A 17,460-nucleotide genomic window follows, 5' to 3' on the forward strand; every position below is an offset into this window, starting at 1 on the left:
ACGGTATGCTTTTGTTATTGTTATTTCGTTGCAGAGTTCGGACCAGCGCTGATCTGGATAATGGGTCACTCCTATGTTTTCTGGGGAGCCATCCGGGCAGCGGTTCGGCCGGATGGACAACAGTTGGGGATTGACCGGTCGGTGGCGGTGGTAAGATGGTTGGGCGTAGGGGTATGGTGTGGGGGGGCGTGCTACCTGAGGTCCACAAGTTTGTGAGGTTGGATAGGGTGCCGGATGTGTTGGTGATACACGTGGGGGGCAACGATTTGGGGGCGCGGCCGTTGCGGGAGTTGGTGAAGGACGTTAAATTCGATCTACTCCGGTTGTGGGCGCTGTTCCCGGGTCTTATTTCCGTTTGGTCGGACATTGTTCCCCGCAAGGTGTGGAGGGGGGCGCGTTCAGTGGAAGGGATAACCAAGGCTAGGATAAAGCTAACCGGGCAATAGGCGGGTTTATGGCAAGGAATGGGCAGTGGTAGTGCGGCATACCGAGCTGGAAAAAGGGGTTGGAGCTTTTTGGCGGTCTGACGGCGTTCATTTGAACGCAGTGGGGATTGACATGTGGTGTCTGGCAATACAGGAAGGCATTGAGACAGCTTTGCGGATGTGGAGGGACGCACATGCTTAAGGTGTCAAGCATGGGCGTTCATGGCGGTGGGAGGTCTTGAAGTTGGAAGATTCAGGTGACGAGGATGGGAGGGCCCCACGGTTGGGGCTGGACTCCTATGGCTGGTGGTCGTTGTGGCGGAATTTGGGCGAGCCGTCAGTGGTGCCTCTGAGCTGGTGCTTAACGGCTGGGGGCAAGTCGGCTCAAAAAGGATACTGGGAAAATTCCGAGGTTTGGGGCTTCCAGGACCTCCCCCGTGTTACTCCGGTGAATTAAGTTGGTTATATCTTATGGGGATGTTTTGTGGAAATAAAAGGTTAATATTCATGTATATGTTTTCAATAAACGGCTGCTGTGGCCGATATAATCCAACTTGGTGTCCGTGTCTTATTGGGGTTCTGACGGGCCAGTTTAGAAGTTGGGGCTTGTGGTAAGTGAGTCAAGGGTTAGTAGGTGACTGATCATGAGGGGCGAGCGGGTAATAACAATACCCCGTCAACGACAGAGCCGGACTGGGGGCGCAGCCTTGGGGGAGGCGACCATGACGGGGGGCTGGTTTGAGGGAGCCCTGGGGAGGGATTGGTCAGTTTAAGTTTGGGGGCGGTGGAACGAGGGGTAAATAGGTGAGGGCCCGGATGAAGGAGGCCATTTTGTGGATAGAACGGAGCTCCCACCCACCCACCCTTGTTGTTCAGGTTCCAGAGCCTGGGTCAGATGGGGGGGGTTGGGGAGGGGACGGAGTGGGGTGATCGTGTAATGAATAAGTAAAATAAAATGTTATTTATTTTGTCACGGCGGCTGTGGCGGGGGAGGTCCTTGAAGTTGGAGAGATTCAGGTGACGAGGATGGGAGGGCCCCACGGTTGGGGCTGGGACTCCTATGGCTGGTGGTCGGTTGTGGCGGAATTTGGGCGAGCCGTCAGTGGTGCCTCTGAGCTGGTGCTTAACGGCTGGGGGCAAGTCGGCTCAAAAAGGATACTGGGAAAATTCCGAGGTTTGGGGCTTCCAGGACCTCCCCCGTGTTACTCAGGTGAATTAAGTTGGTTATATCTATGGGGATGTTTTGTGGAAATAAAAGGTTAATTATTCATGTATATGTTTTCAATAAACGCTGCTGTGGCCGATATAATCCAACTTGGTGTCCGTGTCTTATTGGGGTTCTGACGGGGCCAGTTTAGAAGGTTGGGGCTTGTGGTAAGTGAGTCAAGGGTTAGTAGGTGACTGATCATGAGGGGCGAGCGGGTAATAACCAATACCCCGTCATGTTATTGCTGGAAACACATATAGCAGTCCAGAATCTACCATGAATAGCATCATGCATGATGAATGATACAGGAAACCATGGGTTACATCAATCAATGTGACAATTATTTATGCAATTTGTCCAGTTCCTTATATACACCCCTTATTTCCTTTGGCTGACAAATGAAGCAAAACAGCAAGGCTACAAATACACAGTGGCTAATTTAGCGCAAACGATCAGACAAGTAATGCTCTTTATTCCCATCATGTGGTCCCTATTACTGCCAAGTCTATTTCAACTACCCCGAAATACCACTCTGCTCTTTTATGACCTATCTCCTCGTTCACCTTCAGCTTTTCAATCAAAAAAGGGTCTAGCACATTTCTAGCTCTACAAAAAGTGATAAAATATGTCCGAATTCGAGAATGGCACTAACATATGTGGTGAAAGATTATTATTAAGTTGCAAATAGAAGAACGGTGGGAAAATGAGATCAACCAGTAGGACATTTTCATACAGCAGCAGATGAGATTATGGTGTATGTTCAGACCAAGTTCTACATTGATAGAAGCCCTCGCTCGTTTTGTTAGTACTTTCACGCACAATGACAGAGTTGTGAGCCGTGCACTGATGCACTTGGAAAGCCGTCTCTTCTGATCACATTCCCGGAGTGCAAGAGTGATTGACCTGACATGCACTCCTCATACCCAGTTCCACTAATGTATAGACTTTTACTCTTCATTGCCTGCCTAGTGACAGAATAATCCAAGGCAAGGAAAACAATAAGCAGAAGAAGAACCTTTCACAAAGGGGATCATTTCCTTTTTTTTTTTCCTAATTACCCTCCATTTAAATTACCCCCTTAAAAGTAAAAAAGGAAGCTTGATATTTACAGATTGAAAGGGTCACTAGGTAGGCTAATTAGGTCAGCACACATAATAATGAAGCAGTGTTTAAAGATAAAACCAGAAATGGATAAAAAAAAGTTAAGAAATAAGTGAATGCTTTCCTATATCATTACCCTTACATTTTAATAAACTACTGACACAAAATACGACATAAAAACCTGTATCACAATAAATGTGAAAGTACCCCATAAACTCCTCTATAGCTCGGATATGTAGCCATTTTTACATTAACCTGGCTACAAGGTTCCTCTTCATAAAAAATCTGAGCGCCATCACATATTTTCTATCCTAAAACCAGCTTGATGACAAAGTACAGCAGCAAGATTTTTGCTAGCTTTAAATCTTTTTTTTTACTTTTTAGATTACTTGTCAATGACAACCTCTAGTTTCTAGCATTTGGACCACTAAAAGTTCCCAAGAATGGAGTGATTTAAACTTAGAACATGCTTAGGGAGAACACATAACCTTTGAAGAACTTCAATGAAACCCCAGACCCACCAGATCAGGTCTCACAGCAAACTAGGTTCACAGTCATGAGGTGTCCATTATATCTATGATCAATATAGCTACCACTCCTATGCTTCTTTCTCTGAACTCTACCCCTGAGGTATGGCTGTATCTGAGAAATTTGATATAATTGTGTCTTCTTTTCCTTTGTTTCTTTTCTCTTTTTTGTCTATGTTGAGAACAAGGTGGTAGCCACTTTTCAAGCTGTTTATTGTCAGGAATGTACATATTAAATGAGCAACAATCATATGCCCATGGTTTAAGTCATCCACCTTACATTAAGGTAAATCCGAGATTGCATTTGCAGACATAGCAAACATTAACTTGACACTTAACTCATTAAAAACCCTATTGCGGCATGTTCTAACTTGACATGTTCAGTGGCCTTTGCTGTGTCAATTTAAAGTTCATCGCAACTACTTATGGAACATTTCACGTTAATGTTTGCTGCATCTGTACCACATTCATTGGTGTGCATTATATTGTTACACTGGAAAACACATGTAAAATAGATTATGCAAAAAATATATTCTGGACCATTAAACTAAGGTCTGAACAAATTAGATTGCCAGGAACGGTTTGCATATATCAGAGATAAACTGCTAACCATTGTGCTTAACCAGCCAAGCTGGTGTATATTTTTAAGACCTTGTCAAAACTGCCTCTGTCACCAGTAGCCTTAACTCATCTGCCAAGATTGTGTCATGGGGACCAGACCATATACACCGTATTTAATAGCAAAGAGATAGATGTGATTGTAAATCTATAGACAAACATCAATCATTTTCTATATATTGCAGAGTAATTACGTATAACAATAATCACTGTCCAATCATCTACAACTAAGACCAAACGCTTACTACAAAAGCCGTAAAAAACTAAAAGACAGCATCCTCTTGCCCAGAAGAAAGTCTTCATTCAGAGCATTACACACTGTCAGGCAAAGCTCCTAGACATATTCATGCATATTTAATTCTCAACAACAGCCAAAAATGTTATGAAAAATGCAAACCCCCCAAAAAAATAAAAATGAAATCTTATAGTCACATTAACTCAAAAACACAATAAATGAATAATATGAGAAGGAACCAGACTGAGTGTCCAAGGTCTAAACAGTGCAAACAATGTGCCACAGAAGATCTCATCAGCAATGACATACTCCTAGAACACAAGCCAAAGTTATAAATGGCTAGACAAAGCTACCCAGCCAAAGACGCACGTGGATATAACGCAGGTTTTCAGAGGGCTGAGTACTTACTTAATGATTTGCTAACATTGATAAAACAGGTTACCAGATTGCCGTGAAGAGGCCCATTTGTACAAGCCATATTTCCTGTAAGGTTATTTGCAGTGTTTAATTTAATCCATCTGTTCCTGTTCTCAGACCGGAGCAAAGCATGAGATGTGCTCCATTGAGCTTTAACTACGAGTGCAGTTAACCTTTCTCCTTCTAAGCCCAAGGATAAGCTCAAGAAAAGCATCCTCAGTCAACAGCAAAAATAAGGGCTTGGTTCATAAAAAATGAATGTAGAGTATACATTTTTAAAGAGCTGGTGCTCGGTCTCTGTGGCCTTTGAGCATAGACCAAAACAGCATTTGCCAGGCATGAAAACCTCCACTTATCACTTTAAAGTGTAATTAGGGAGCTCAGCAAATAGAAAATGGCACATCCAGTCCACTTACCCTGTCCATTTCTAGCTTTAATGTCATTCTAGAGAGCTCTGAAGTGGATGCAGACAGGCAAAAAGTGAGAAATGAATAAAGTGCCAGCGGGATACTCACAGTTTCTTGAGACTTATCCTTGACATCATACACCGTGAGCTTTATTTTAGTTTCTTCGTAGATGGGATACTCCGAGGGAAACGTCACGCCAGTCAAAAACAGTGGATCTCTTGTTCCCTGTATAGCACAAGCAGACAGACTGAGCTCAATGAGGTGGCAGCTGCTGGCAGCACAGAAAGCATCTGACAGACAAGCATGCAGACAAGAAGGCGAAGGAGAAAAAATTGGATATTAATTTCAAACAACAATTTCTGTTCACCCCCCCCCACCCAAAGTCTGGAGTCGACCGTCTCTCCTGGTGTTATCGCCTGGGCATGGTGATGCTTTTGGGCGCCACCACAGTCTTATGATGCTCAGTATAGGAGTGAATGTCCCTCTGTCACCATTTATCAGAAGCGTTCTTAGTGGGTGGTAATAAACTGCTTATTTCCTATGCCAGCCTGTTGTTTTAAAGTGTTTCCTTAGGGCCAGCTGTCACAGGGCTTGGTGTCTCTTTTGAAAGGACGTGAGCTGTAATCTGTACGAACAGCCAGAAACTATTCTTATTAAGCCACACCAATGAAGGCAGCTGTAATGAGGGCAGCATTTGGGGATTACATCCAAACAGTCAAACATTCAGCTGACAATGATATCTATTTCCACAAACGCGGTTTGCTGTCAGGTTCATGTACATATTTCGACTTTGTTCTTGACAGTTGCCTTTTATCCATTCACTTGATTCTATAACACCCAGTTGACCTAAATATCCAATGAGAACATCTGTTTTAAAGTGCAGCTAATAATGTTCTTGCATCCGTCAGGACGTCTAATTCACCTGAACAGCAGGAAATGATTCAGAGAGTAGCCCAAACCATGCTACACACAGAGTCCTAGGGATCAAACCAGGAGAAAATCTACCGAAGAACTAATGTGGATCTTAAAAGTAAATTAACAGTAGACAACAGGGAGTTCTTCATCATCACAAATGGAAAGTGTCGGTCAAGGTCTAAAGCGGGGATCAGCAACCTTCGGCACTCCTGCTGTCATGAAACTACAACTCCCAGCATGCAAATATGCTTGGCTGTTCTTTTAACTCTCATAGAAATGAATGAAACATTCTAGTAGATGTAGTTTCTGAACAGTTAGAGTACCAGAGGTTGCTGATCCCTGGTCTGAAAACTAGATGCTGCCATAATTCCTGCATTCAAAAATATCATTTTGAAAAAAATATATAAATTGATGTGTCATAGTGACGTCAGAAAATGTGAGCGGTGGGGGTCAAAGGTCTGAGACCCCACAATTCGCTAATTTGAAGAAGCAGAAGCACTCAGCTACGCGTTGTGCCTCCTTATTTCTGATCGGTGGGTGGAGTGAGTAGTGTTTGAAAGTCAAGGAGAGCCAAGCAAAATTTAAAGGGTACAAGGCTCTGCTGAGTGCTTTTAGCTTCTTTTTTGGGGGGGGGTACATAGTTACCAGCATTGTAGTTGTTAAATCAGGGAATGTAAGTCCAACCCCCGGGAATGCCCACAAAATCCTACAAGACTGCCCACTTATGGACAGGGCTTACAGAAGCTCCATACATTTTCAATCTGGGAAAGTCTGAATTTGGCAAGACTGTCTCTGAAAATTAGTTGTTGGCATTTATGGGGGTCCAGTGGCGTGCTTAGGGCAGGGGGGGGCAGTCCACCCCGAGTGCCCGCTCTCAGGGGGTTGCAAGAGCCCAGAAGTAATGAGCACATCCATTAATACAGATAGAAGTGCTCATTGCTGGAGCGCCGGGGAGCTGCGGTCCTTTCACTCACTGACAACTCCCCGCGCTCCTTCTCTCCTTCAGGCAGGCGCACTGAATGATGAAGCATGATGCCTTCTGCTCCCTGCTCCTCCATTCAGCCTGCAGGCACAGATCGCGCTGCCGGCCTGTGTGGGATGAGCCTGAAGCCCGGGAATCTGCCTGTGCTCCTCCCACACAGTGCTGTAGTGCAGGGGAGAGCTGGATCTGAGCTTCAGGAGCGGGACAAGGTGAGTAGGTACTGTGTTTTACTTTTTAAACACAGAGGAGGGACAATAGGAATTTCTACTATAAAGGGGGCAGAGAGGCCAATACTACTATAAAGGGGGCAGAGAGGGCAATACTACTACCATGGGGGCAGAGAGGGCATTACTACTATAAAAGGGACACAGAGGGCATTACTACTATTAAGGGGGCACAATGGACATTACTACTATAAAGGAGGCACAGATGGCATTACTACTATTAGTGGGAGACAATGGGCATTATTACCATGAAGGGGGCACAATGGGCATTACTACTGTGAAGGGGCACGATGGGCATTACAATTATGAAGGGGGCACAATGAGCATTATTACTATGAAGGGGCACAATGAGCATTATTACTATGAAGGGGGCACAATGGGCATTAATATAATGAAGGGGGCACAATGGGCATTACTACAGTGAAGGGGGCACAATGAGCATTACTACTGTGAAGGGAGCTCAATGGCATTACTACTGTGAAGGGGGCACAGAGGGCATTACTACTGTGAAGGGGTGGGCTTAACTGTTATACGGCACAGAGTGGGCATTATTACAGTGAAGGGGCACAATGGGCATTACTGCTATGAAGGGACACAGAGGGCATTACTATTGTTATGAGGGCATTACTATTGTTATGGGGGCACAGTGAGGGCATAACTACTCTGAAGGGGCACACAGAGGGCATTACAACTGTGAAGGGGCACAAATAGGGTATTACTACTGTGAAAGGGGCACAGAGGGCATAACTACTGCAAGGGGGTGGGGCACAATGAGGGCATAACTACTATGAAGGGGCACAATGAAGGGCTAAGTACTTTAAGGGGGCACAATGTGGGTATAACTACTGTGAAAGTTGTACAATGAGGGCATAAATACCATGAGGGGCACAGTGTGGGCATAACTATCGTGATTAGGCACAATATGGGCATAACCACCATGAGGAGGCACATATCTGGACAAAACTACTGTGAAGGTTGTACAATGAGGCCAATACTACTGTTAGGAGGGTCCCATTTTTTTAAGTATTCGTGGGGTGCCAAACACCCTAGGCACGCCACTTTGGTGGTCTCAGCACCCACACCCCTACTGATAGTCCTGAATGGCATATAAATAAACTGGTAGGCATCAAGCACACTGCTGTATTGCAGAACATAAAGCCCATAGCCTGATATTGACATATACTGTAACCCCCTGTCCTTCTATGTAATGCTGAGGCACACTGAGATTTTTTATTTTTATGGATTCATGTGGAATCTAAAAAAAAAAACATGCTGTCATTCTTCACAAGATGCCATATCCACAGGATATGCCATACATATGATAGGTGTGAGCTCCACAGGTTGGACCAGCATCTATCTGTACAGGGATCTCCAAACCCCCATTCTGCTCTGTCTGGTGTATACAACCTGGGAGTCACATAATGGAGTAAAACAGCCGAGCTGTTCTCCACCTGGGTTTGGAGGACAGTACTGGCCTCAGCTGGTGGAGAGATGTTGGGAACTCCCATTCTAGAGATACGTGTGGGCATGGCAGGGTCTAAGGGGCCCCCTGCTTCAGTGCTGCTGCTCAATGTCCGTGGAAGCAAATGGGTGGACAGCTGAAAAGCTGCACTTTACAATGCAGTTTAAGGTCCCCTCCCTGCACACATAACACAAGTCATTACCACAGTGCTGCTCTGCAAACTGACAGAAGACGACCAGTGATGCATGGGAAGAAGTGCAGGATTCAATGTAAGTGCCAGGGAAGTGCTGGGAGTTGTAGTGCTCTCCTCTTATACCTCCTGTTATGTAATATCAGTGTACATTACAGGATGAGGTATGAGGAGAGGACTACAACTCCCAGCATGTCCAGCTTGTTATGTAATATCAGAGTACATTACAAGAGGAGATATAACAAGAGAGAGCTACAACTCTCAGCATGTCCAGGCCATTATTATGTAATATAAGGGTACATAACAACACCCTGGATATGCTGGGAGTTGTAGTCCTCTCTTCTTATACCTCCTCTTATAATGTACTCTGATATTACATAATAACGGCTTGGATATGCTGGGAGTTGTAATCCCATCTTCTCATACGTCCCCCTGTAATGTGTTCTGATATTAAACACTAATGGCTTAGACATGATGGGAGTTATAGTCCTCTCCTGTTATACCTCCTGCGGTAACGTGCTCTGCATTAGGGCCGGGACAATGGATAGGCGAGGGTAGTCATCCGCCTAGGGCACCACTTCGCTACCCATAAAGGGGGGCGCACTCATGGCCGTCCAACTTCACAAGCCTCAGGCCGCTAGGCCTCAAGCCTGTGAGGCATTAGAACAGAGCATGAAGCCACAATTACATCAACGCAACCTCCTGTGCTTGGTCTCGCATGATGACGTCATCTCGTGAGACCCGGAGCAGGAGTGGTGATGTCATTAGGACCGCATACATCAGGACGCAGCAACACAAGCCACAGACAAAACTGTGGTCTGCGTCACAGACAGCAGCGGGGAAAACGGGAGTGAGGTGTTTATTTTTTTTTATACTAAATGTCTGCACTGCTGGGGACACCAGGAAAGGGGGGGGGGGGAAAGGAGACCATTATATATACCTGGCACTACTGGGGAGGAATGGAGGAGCATTATATACTGGCACTATGGGGGAACATTATATATATACTGGCACTATGGGGGGAAGCATTATATATTGGAACTAGTGGGGGGCACTACAGGGGACATTATGGTTATATTATTACCACTAGGGTACTGTAGGGTCACCCGGCACCCCATGACAATCAACGGTTTCAGGAGACAGCGTGCGCTGTGGGAACGTGCCGTCTCCCTTCTCTCTTCCTGCTCACCGCTGTATGTTAATGGGACAGCAGCAGTGAACAGCCTGCTCAAACAGCTGATCGGCGGGGGTGTCAGGTGTCGGACTTCGGACTGTGTTTTTAGCAAATTATTACAAGATTTGGGGCCCCACTTTTAATTTTGCCCAGGGCCACATTTTGTCTAAAACCGGCCCTGTGTGTGGGTCCAGAGATAAGACCCTCATCCATCAGATTTTTATTACATACCCTGTAGATATGACAAAGGTCTAATGTGGGAATACTTCTTTACATCCCTTAAAGATAGGTAAAGTTATTGAATTGTCATAGCAGAATCAAAAAGGTGAAATATGAATTTACATGTTGAAGGAATGTAACGAAGACCAACTCAAAAGGAAGCTAGTCTAAAGAACAGCTGCTGCTGGTCCAGCTTTTCTAGCCCTCAGTGGTCAGATGTTATCACCTGTCCTGGCCAGAAATTTTGAACATTAATGTAAAGCACACATAGAAGACCTTTCATCTATATAATGAGTGAACAAGGCACGGTTATTTAAGAGCTCTTCATTATGGCTCCTATAGGGCGATCATGAGGGGATCCTACTCTAGTACAGTTCCTTGAAAAAGTATTCATACCCCTTGAACCTTTCCACATTTTTTTTCCTGTTACGCCCACAAACTCAAATGTATTTGTTATATGGGACAGACCAACACAAAGTAGCTAGTATGTGTCAAGTGAAAATAAAATGAAACATGGTTTTCAACATTTTTGATAAATAAAAATCTGAAAAGTGTGCAACAGATTCTTATTGGGATTTAGGTCTGGAATTTGACTGGGTCAATCTAACACATAAATATGCTTTGATCCAAACCATTCCATTGTAGCTCTGGATGTATGTTTAGGGTTGTTATCCTGCTGGAAGGTCAAACTCCGCCCCAGTCTCAAGTCTTTTGAAGACGGTAAAAGGTTTTCCTCCAGAATTGCCTTGTATTTACCTCCATCCATTTTTCCATAAACTCTGACCAGCTTCTCTGTCCCTGCTGAAGAAAAGCTTCCCCACAGCATGATGCTGCCACCACCATGTTTCACGGTGGGGATAGTGTGTTCAGCGTGATGGGCAGTGTTAGCTTTCCTCCACACATAGCATTTTGCATTTAGGCCAAAAAGTTCAACTTTGTTTTCATCTGACCAGAGCACTTTTTTCCCCATGTTTGCTGTGTCCCATACATGGCTTGTGGCAAACTGCAAATGAGCCTTATTTAGGTTTACTTTTAAAAATGGCTTTCTTCTTACCACTTTTCCATAAAGGCCAGATTTGTGGAGTACATGACTAATAATTGTCCTATGGACAGAGTCTCCCACCTGATCTGTGGATCTCTGCAACTCCTCTAGAGTGACCAAGGGCCTCTTGGCTGCTTCTCTAATTTGCGCTCTCCTTGTCTGGGCAGTCCATTTAGGTTGACAGCCATGTCTTGGTAGGTTTGCAGTTGCCCCATACTCCATTCATTCCATTTTCAGATAATGGATTGAACAGTGCTCTGTGAGATGTTCTGAGCTTGGGATATTTTTATATAACCTAATCTTGCTTTACACTTCTCCACAACTTTATCTCTGACCTGTCTGGTGTGTTCCTTGGTTTTCATGATAGTGTTTGATAACTAATAATCACGAACAAACTTCTGAGGCCTTCACAGAACAGCTGTAGTTATATTTAGAATACACTACACACAAGTGGACTCTATTTACTAATTAGGTGACTTCTAGTCACACTGGATTTTATTTAGGGGTATCAGAGTATAGGGGGCTGAATACAAATGCACAACACACTTTCCAGATTTTTATTTATTAAAACTTTTGAAAAACATGTATCATTTTCTTTTCACTTCACACATACTTGCTACTTTGTGTTGGTCTATCACATGAAATCCCAATAAAATACATTTACATTTGTGGGTGTAACGTGAAAATACGTGGAAAAGTTCAATGGCTATCAATACTTTTTCAAGGCACTGCTGTTTAATTGCCTTAATATAGTAGTAAATACGAACAGAGGTTATTTTTATGAGACTGCTTCGATAAAACCAATGTATTTTATTGGGGTGTGTGGTAAAGAAGGCAGAATTACATTGCTTGGGGCAAATGCGGTATACTTTTAAAGTCATGACATTCAAAGTATTCCTTCAGGTTAACAGAAATAAAGCTCAATGAAATCAGCATGGCACTGAATACTCCTATGTTCATACATTCTAATTCATATTGTGCATAAATTTGCTGCCCAGGCTCATTAGCATATCCACAGAGACAGCGGTGATATATACTTGTGCATCTGGAGGCTGTGCTCTGTATGTGATATGTAGACTTTCAGAGTAGCAGTACTTATAGTAACTCAGGGTCTCTGGGTTCTAGAGTCATTCACGTCTGCTTTGCACTGGACTGTCCTTTATTTGTTGTCCAGTTTTCTGATATTGATGACCAATTCTCAGTATAAGTCGTCAATAACAGATTAGGAGTGGTGATCTCTTCACGGTTTATCTGCATGCTCTCTACATTATAGCGGCGGTACAGTGAGATTACACGGTGTAATTACATGCATCCTTTTCATCCCGATCAGATATTAATGGTCTATCCTGAGACAACCCTTTAACAGGGCTTACCTTAAAAATTATACTGTCCAAAAGAAATGTTTAAATCTGTCCTGAGTACTGCCAAGCGCCTTTTTTGCCCACAGCTGATTGAGCCTTGACTTGAAGATGTTAGAAGAGTCACAGAGACTGGTTGCTAGGGACACACAGCCTGACAACTGCATACACACCGCAGTAGCGTTAGGTAATGTATCCATAGCAACCAGTCTGTTTCAAATAATTAAACTCAGCTGGACTGGCGCTAAACTTGTAGGTAGCAGATAAGGGGCAATGTAACTTGGCACATTTACTTCCTGCCCTTTTCTGTATCGGTCTGATGTTATTCAGATAATTTCTGAAGGAATTTGGCTGACGCTGGATATATTGTTTTGTCACAAGAATAGGGATGAACATGAATGTGGACATTAGTTCATTAAGTCATAGGATAGGCTGACACCCTTTACCTTGTCACATTCTCTGTTAGTGCTGGTACACAAACATAATTTAATTGAAATTACAAATTCAAGACAGCTAAGGCCTCCTTCACACCTGCTTCTGAGATTCCATTGTAGATTCCATCAAAAAAGGCAGACAAAATAGTGCAGAATGCTCTGCTACTTAGTCCGGTAAGATACTGGGCTCCCTGATGGAAGCACAACAAAACGGCAAAGTGAATGAAGCCTAATAAAGCAGAGCAGCAAGACATGAGCTGATCCAGCAGTACAAGCATTGCAATGATTCTTAAAGGGGTTGTCCGGGTTCAGAGCTGAACCCGGATGATTCTTAAAGGGGTTGTCCGGGTTCAAAGCTGAACCCGGATGATTCTTAAAGGGGTTGTCCGGGTTCAAAGCTGAACCCGGACATACCCAGAATTTCACCCAGGCAGCCCTCCTGAAATTTCATGCTCCGATGCTCTCCTTTCCCCTACACTGAATCGCGCAGCGCAAAGGCATTTTCAGGAGATCCGGTGACGTACCGGGGCTTTCCTTAGGGCTGCCAGGCGGAGGCTGTGACCTGTAAAACGGCTAGGGCAGCGCTAAAGCTGGTCCATCAGAGCCAGTGACGCCACCGAACACACTGTCGGGTGGAAGCTTCCGTCCGGCAGTGTGTTATTGTAAATAAAAAAGCCCTTGCCCTGCGCGATCCAGCGCAGGGCAAGGGAGCATATCGCAGCATGACATGCTCCGATGCTAACATCAAGGGGGCTGCCTGGGTGAGAATATGGGTATGTCCGGATTTAGCTCTGAACCCGGACAACCCCTTTAATATTTGCCTCTGTATTTCAGTTGCATCTAAGAATATTGATCTGAGTCACATGTTAACCATGAGACAGCAGATAGCCATCTACTAAGGACTCACACACATGAACGTGTGTGCCCTGTGCCCATTTTGCGGACCATATTGACTTCAATGGGTTAGCATTGCTCAAGCTACAGACCGGTGCGGAATGGAGGCACAGATCAGAAGCCCACTGAACCACTATGAAGCGTTTCCGTGGGATTTCAGTCTCTGCCTCTGCACCGCCCCAAAAAATTTAATTTGACTTATATTTTTGTGGTGCGGAGCGTCTCTTGTGAATCACAGACCCATTCAAGTCAATCGCTCCGCATCCGCAAGCGGCGAGGACATGACTGGTGCTCGTGCTATGTGGACTTCTATTTGTAGTCCACAGCATGGGGCACACACACTCATGTGTATAAGCCCCAAGGGCTCATGCACACAAACGTATTTTCTTTCCGTGTCTGTTCCGTTTTTTTTTTTTTGAGGACCGTATGCAGAACCATTCATTTTAATGGGTCTGGAAAAAAAAAAAAGCAGGTTACTCCGTGTGAATTCCGTTTTCGTATGTCCGTTCCGCAACTAGTTAGAACATGTTTTATTATTGTCTGCATTAGGGCTTTAGGGCTCGTGCACACAACTCTTGCTATTTTTTGCGGTCTGCAAATTGTGGATCCGCAAAACACTTATGGCGCCCACGTGCCTTCTGCAATTTGCGGTACGGAACAGGAGGCCTATTATTGAAAGGTCTATTCTTGTCTGCAAAATGGACAAGAATTATTTTTGCGGGGCCGCGTAACAGAGCAACGGATGCGGACAGCACACAGAGTGCTGTCTGCATCTTTTGCGGACCCATTGAAATGAATGGTTCCGTGTACGGACTGTATGCGGAACGCAGAAAGAGGCCCGTATACGGAACGCAAAATACATTTGTGTGAACGAGCCCTTACGGACAAGGATTTTTTGCGGATCGTCTGCATGAGCCCTAATACTAAGTATCTTAGTAGTAACCTACCCAGGATGTGTGGAATAAACTTAGCTTTAGAGAAGCTCAGCAGCTTTATGGTTGAATCTTTTTCATTTTTCACTATTCCGATGCTCTAGCTCTTGGTTAAATGAGCATGCTGTCTGCGAAGAACAGATGGATTTTCACCATGGAAAATACCTTCCATATTAGCAGATATAGTTTGCATGCCCTTCTGTGCACACATCTCCTCATGCATTGCAGATTACACAAGCAGCGGCATTTAATCAGCCATGCCCAATAACATGTTTTGTATGTGAATAGGCCATAGAAAATGCAGCAACGCTTCCAAATATTGCTTCAATTCTTTAAAGCCCTTCTCTAAATATCCCATATAAAAAAAAGACATAGAATCCGCAAAAGAAAAAGTCCAAGTGTGAATTGTGTCCAAAGGTGCAAGACAAGTCCAAATTTTGAAGACCGGTAATCCACAGGGAGAGACGGTGGAGACGAATCAAGCATAATCACACACAGACGCAACGTTTCAGATGCTTGAGGAAGGGGACAACCCCGAGTGTCATTACGCCCGATTCCCCTCTACTATGTCTCACTGTGGATTATTTGCCTTTTAAATCTTGACTTCTCTTGTACCTTTGGACACTATTGACTAGGGATGAGCGAATCGACTTCGGATGAAACATCCTAAGTCGATTCACATAAAACTCCATTCTAATACTGTACGGAGCAGGAGCTCCGTACAGTATTAGAATGTATTGGCTCCGATGAGCCGAAGTTATTGCTTCCCAAAGTATCGCGAGACTTCGCTCAATAACTTCAGAAATTAATTTGTACTGTAAAAAAAAAAATTCCTGAACTCAGGTCTGGTTCCAAGTGGTACCTTGGAACCGAACCAGAGTTCGGGAAATGTTTTTTTACAGTACAAATAAATTTATGAAGTTATTGCGCGAAGCAATAACTTCGGCTCATCGGAGCCAATACATTCTAATACTGTACGGAGCTCCTGCTCCGTACAGTATTAGAATGAAGTTTTATGCGAATCAAGTTCAGATGTTTCATCCGAAGTCGATTTGCTCATCCCTACTATTGACATTTTGGAATTTTTCCTATGTGGATTTTATGCCTTTGTTATATGGGATATTTAAAGAAGGATTTAAGAAAGAAAAATAAAGCAATATTTGGAAGCATCCTGCTGCATTTTATTACACAGTCATGAATTTGGGATCTTCATAAGGTAATCCCCTGACTGCTGCTGCTGTCTTTTTTTTTTTGTATAGGCACTTTAATAGGCATTATTTAAGATGCAAGTTAGAGGGATTAAAGGATTATCTGGGTTTACAGATATCGATGACCTATCCTTAGGATAGACCATCAATATCAGATAGATGGGGGTTCTACATCCAGCGCCCCCACAGATCATCATTTTATGTCTGCAAAGGTGCAAGGAACTATACAGTGTATGGAACTGGAGGTAGGCAGCACCGAGTAGTGGCCGTGCTGTGGTACTACAGCTCAGCTCCCATTCAAGTACACTGGAAACTACACAGTATATGGAGCCTTCTACTTCTGCTCTATACACTGTCAGTTTCTGGTGCAGCAGCAGCCTGAAACCGCTGATCAGCGAGGGGTGTCAGACTATTGATGAACCATCCTTAGGATCAATATCAATAATCTCTTTAATGTACATCTTAAATAGTATTCCTATTAAGGTGCCTATACACATACAAACATTTTATTGAGCATTGCTGATTAAAAGCCACTACCGGTCAAATCTACAATGTATGAGGAGATGTGTGCATAGAACAGCATGGAGAAATCCTTCTGATCCCTGCAAATAGTCAGATCCGGTAATTCTCAAGCTAATTCTGCCATCCAAGATGGCCGCCCCACTTTTCCGATGCACACTGTGCATTGGTAGGCCAAGACACTTCCTACTTGCCCAGCCCTGCTCTTGGATTGGCCAGCATCATGAGCAGCGGGAAGTGTCTCGGGGCTATCAAATGCACAGTATGCATCAGGTAGTTTGAGAAGCGGCGCGGCCATCTTGGATGGCAAAATAGGACCCCAGGAATTGATGGATCTGCAGCTAAAAAAAATATGAAAAGGAGGTCACCATGTAAGTGTTCTGTTCTTTGCCCAGTTAGGGCTCATGCACACGACCGTATGGCTTTTTCAGTGTTTTGCGGGCCGTTTTTAACGGATCCGTTTTTCCATTTTTTTTTTTTCAGTAGTGTTTCCGGTTCCGTTTCGGTTTTCCGTATGGCATATACAGTAATGACATAGAAAAAATTGGGCAGGGCATAAAATTTTCAATGGATGGTTTCGCAAAAACAGAACAGATACGGAAGACATACGGAGTACATTCCGTATGTCTTCAGTTATTTTTTTTGCGGACCCATTGACTTAAATGGAGCCACGGAACGTGATTTGCGGGCAATAATAGAACTATTTTTGAACGGAACGGAAAAACGGAAACGGAACGCATACGGAGTACATTTTTTTTTTTTTTTTTGCGGAACCATTGAAATGCATATACGGACCATATACAGAACACAAAAAACGTTCGTGTGAACGAGCCCTTAATGTGATTTTTGTCTTGAACCACGGGGTTGTTTTAAAGAAGTTGTTCACTCCTGGGGACCTTTTTTGTAGACCGCCCAATGGGGCCAGACTTGCAGTGGGTATTATACTCACCTGGTCCATGCCCCTAGGTTC

The 17,460-nt window shown here is 44.1% G+C and overlaps 1 protein-coding gene across 4 annotated transcripts in view; it reads right to left on the minus strand.

Annotated features, from left to right (window-relative positions):
* INPP4B (inositol polyphosphate-4-phosphatase type II B) overlaps nucleotides 1-17,460 on the minus strand; it is a 698,485-nt gene that overhangs the window by 479,899 nt on the left and 201,126 nt on the right. For all 4 annotated transcript variants that reach the window (XR_005776353.1, XM_040418490.1, XM_040418489.1 and 1 more), the window contains one exon: nucleotides 5,046-5,162. Coding sequence is in view for 3 of the 4 variants with exons in the window: in XM_040418490.1 (XP_040274424.1) it covers nucleotides 5,046-5,162 (117 nt within the window). In the remaining variant the exon portion in view is untranslated. The remainder of the gene's footprint in view (nucleotides 1-5,045; nucleotides 5,163-17,460) is intronic.

This window comes from Bufo bufo, chromosome 2 (assembly GCF_905171765.1).
Source record: "Bufo bufo chromosome 2, aBufBuf1.1, whole genome shotgun sequence".
Lineage (NCBI taxonomy): Eukaryota > Metazoa > Chordata > Amphibia > Anura > Bufonidae > Bufo > Bufo bufo.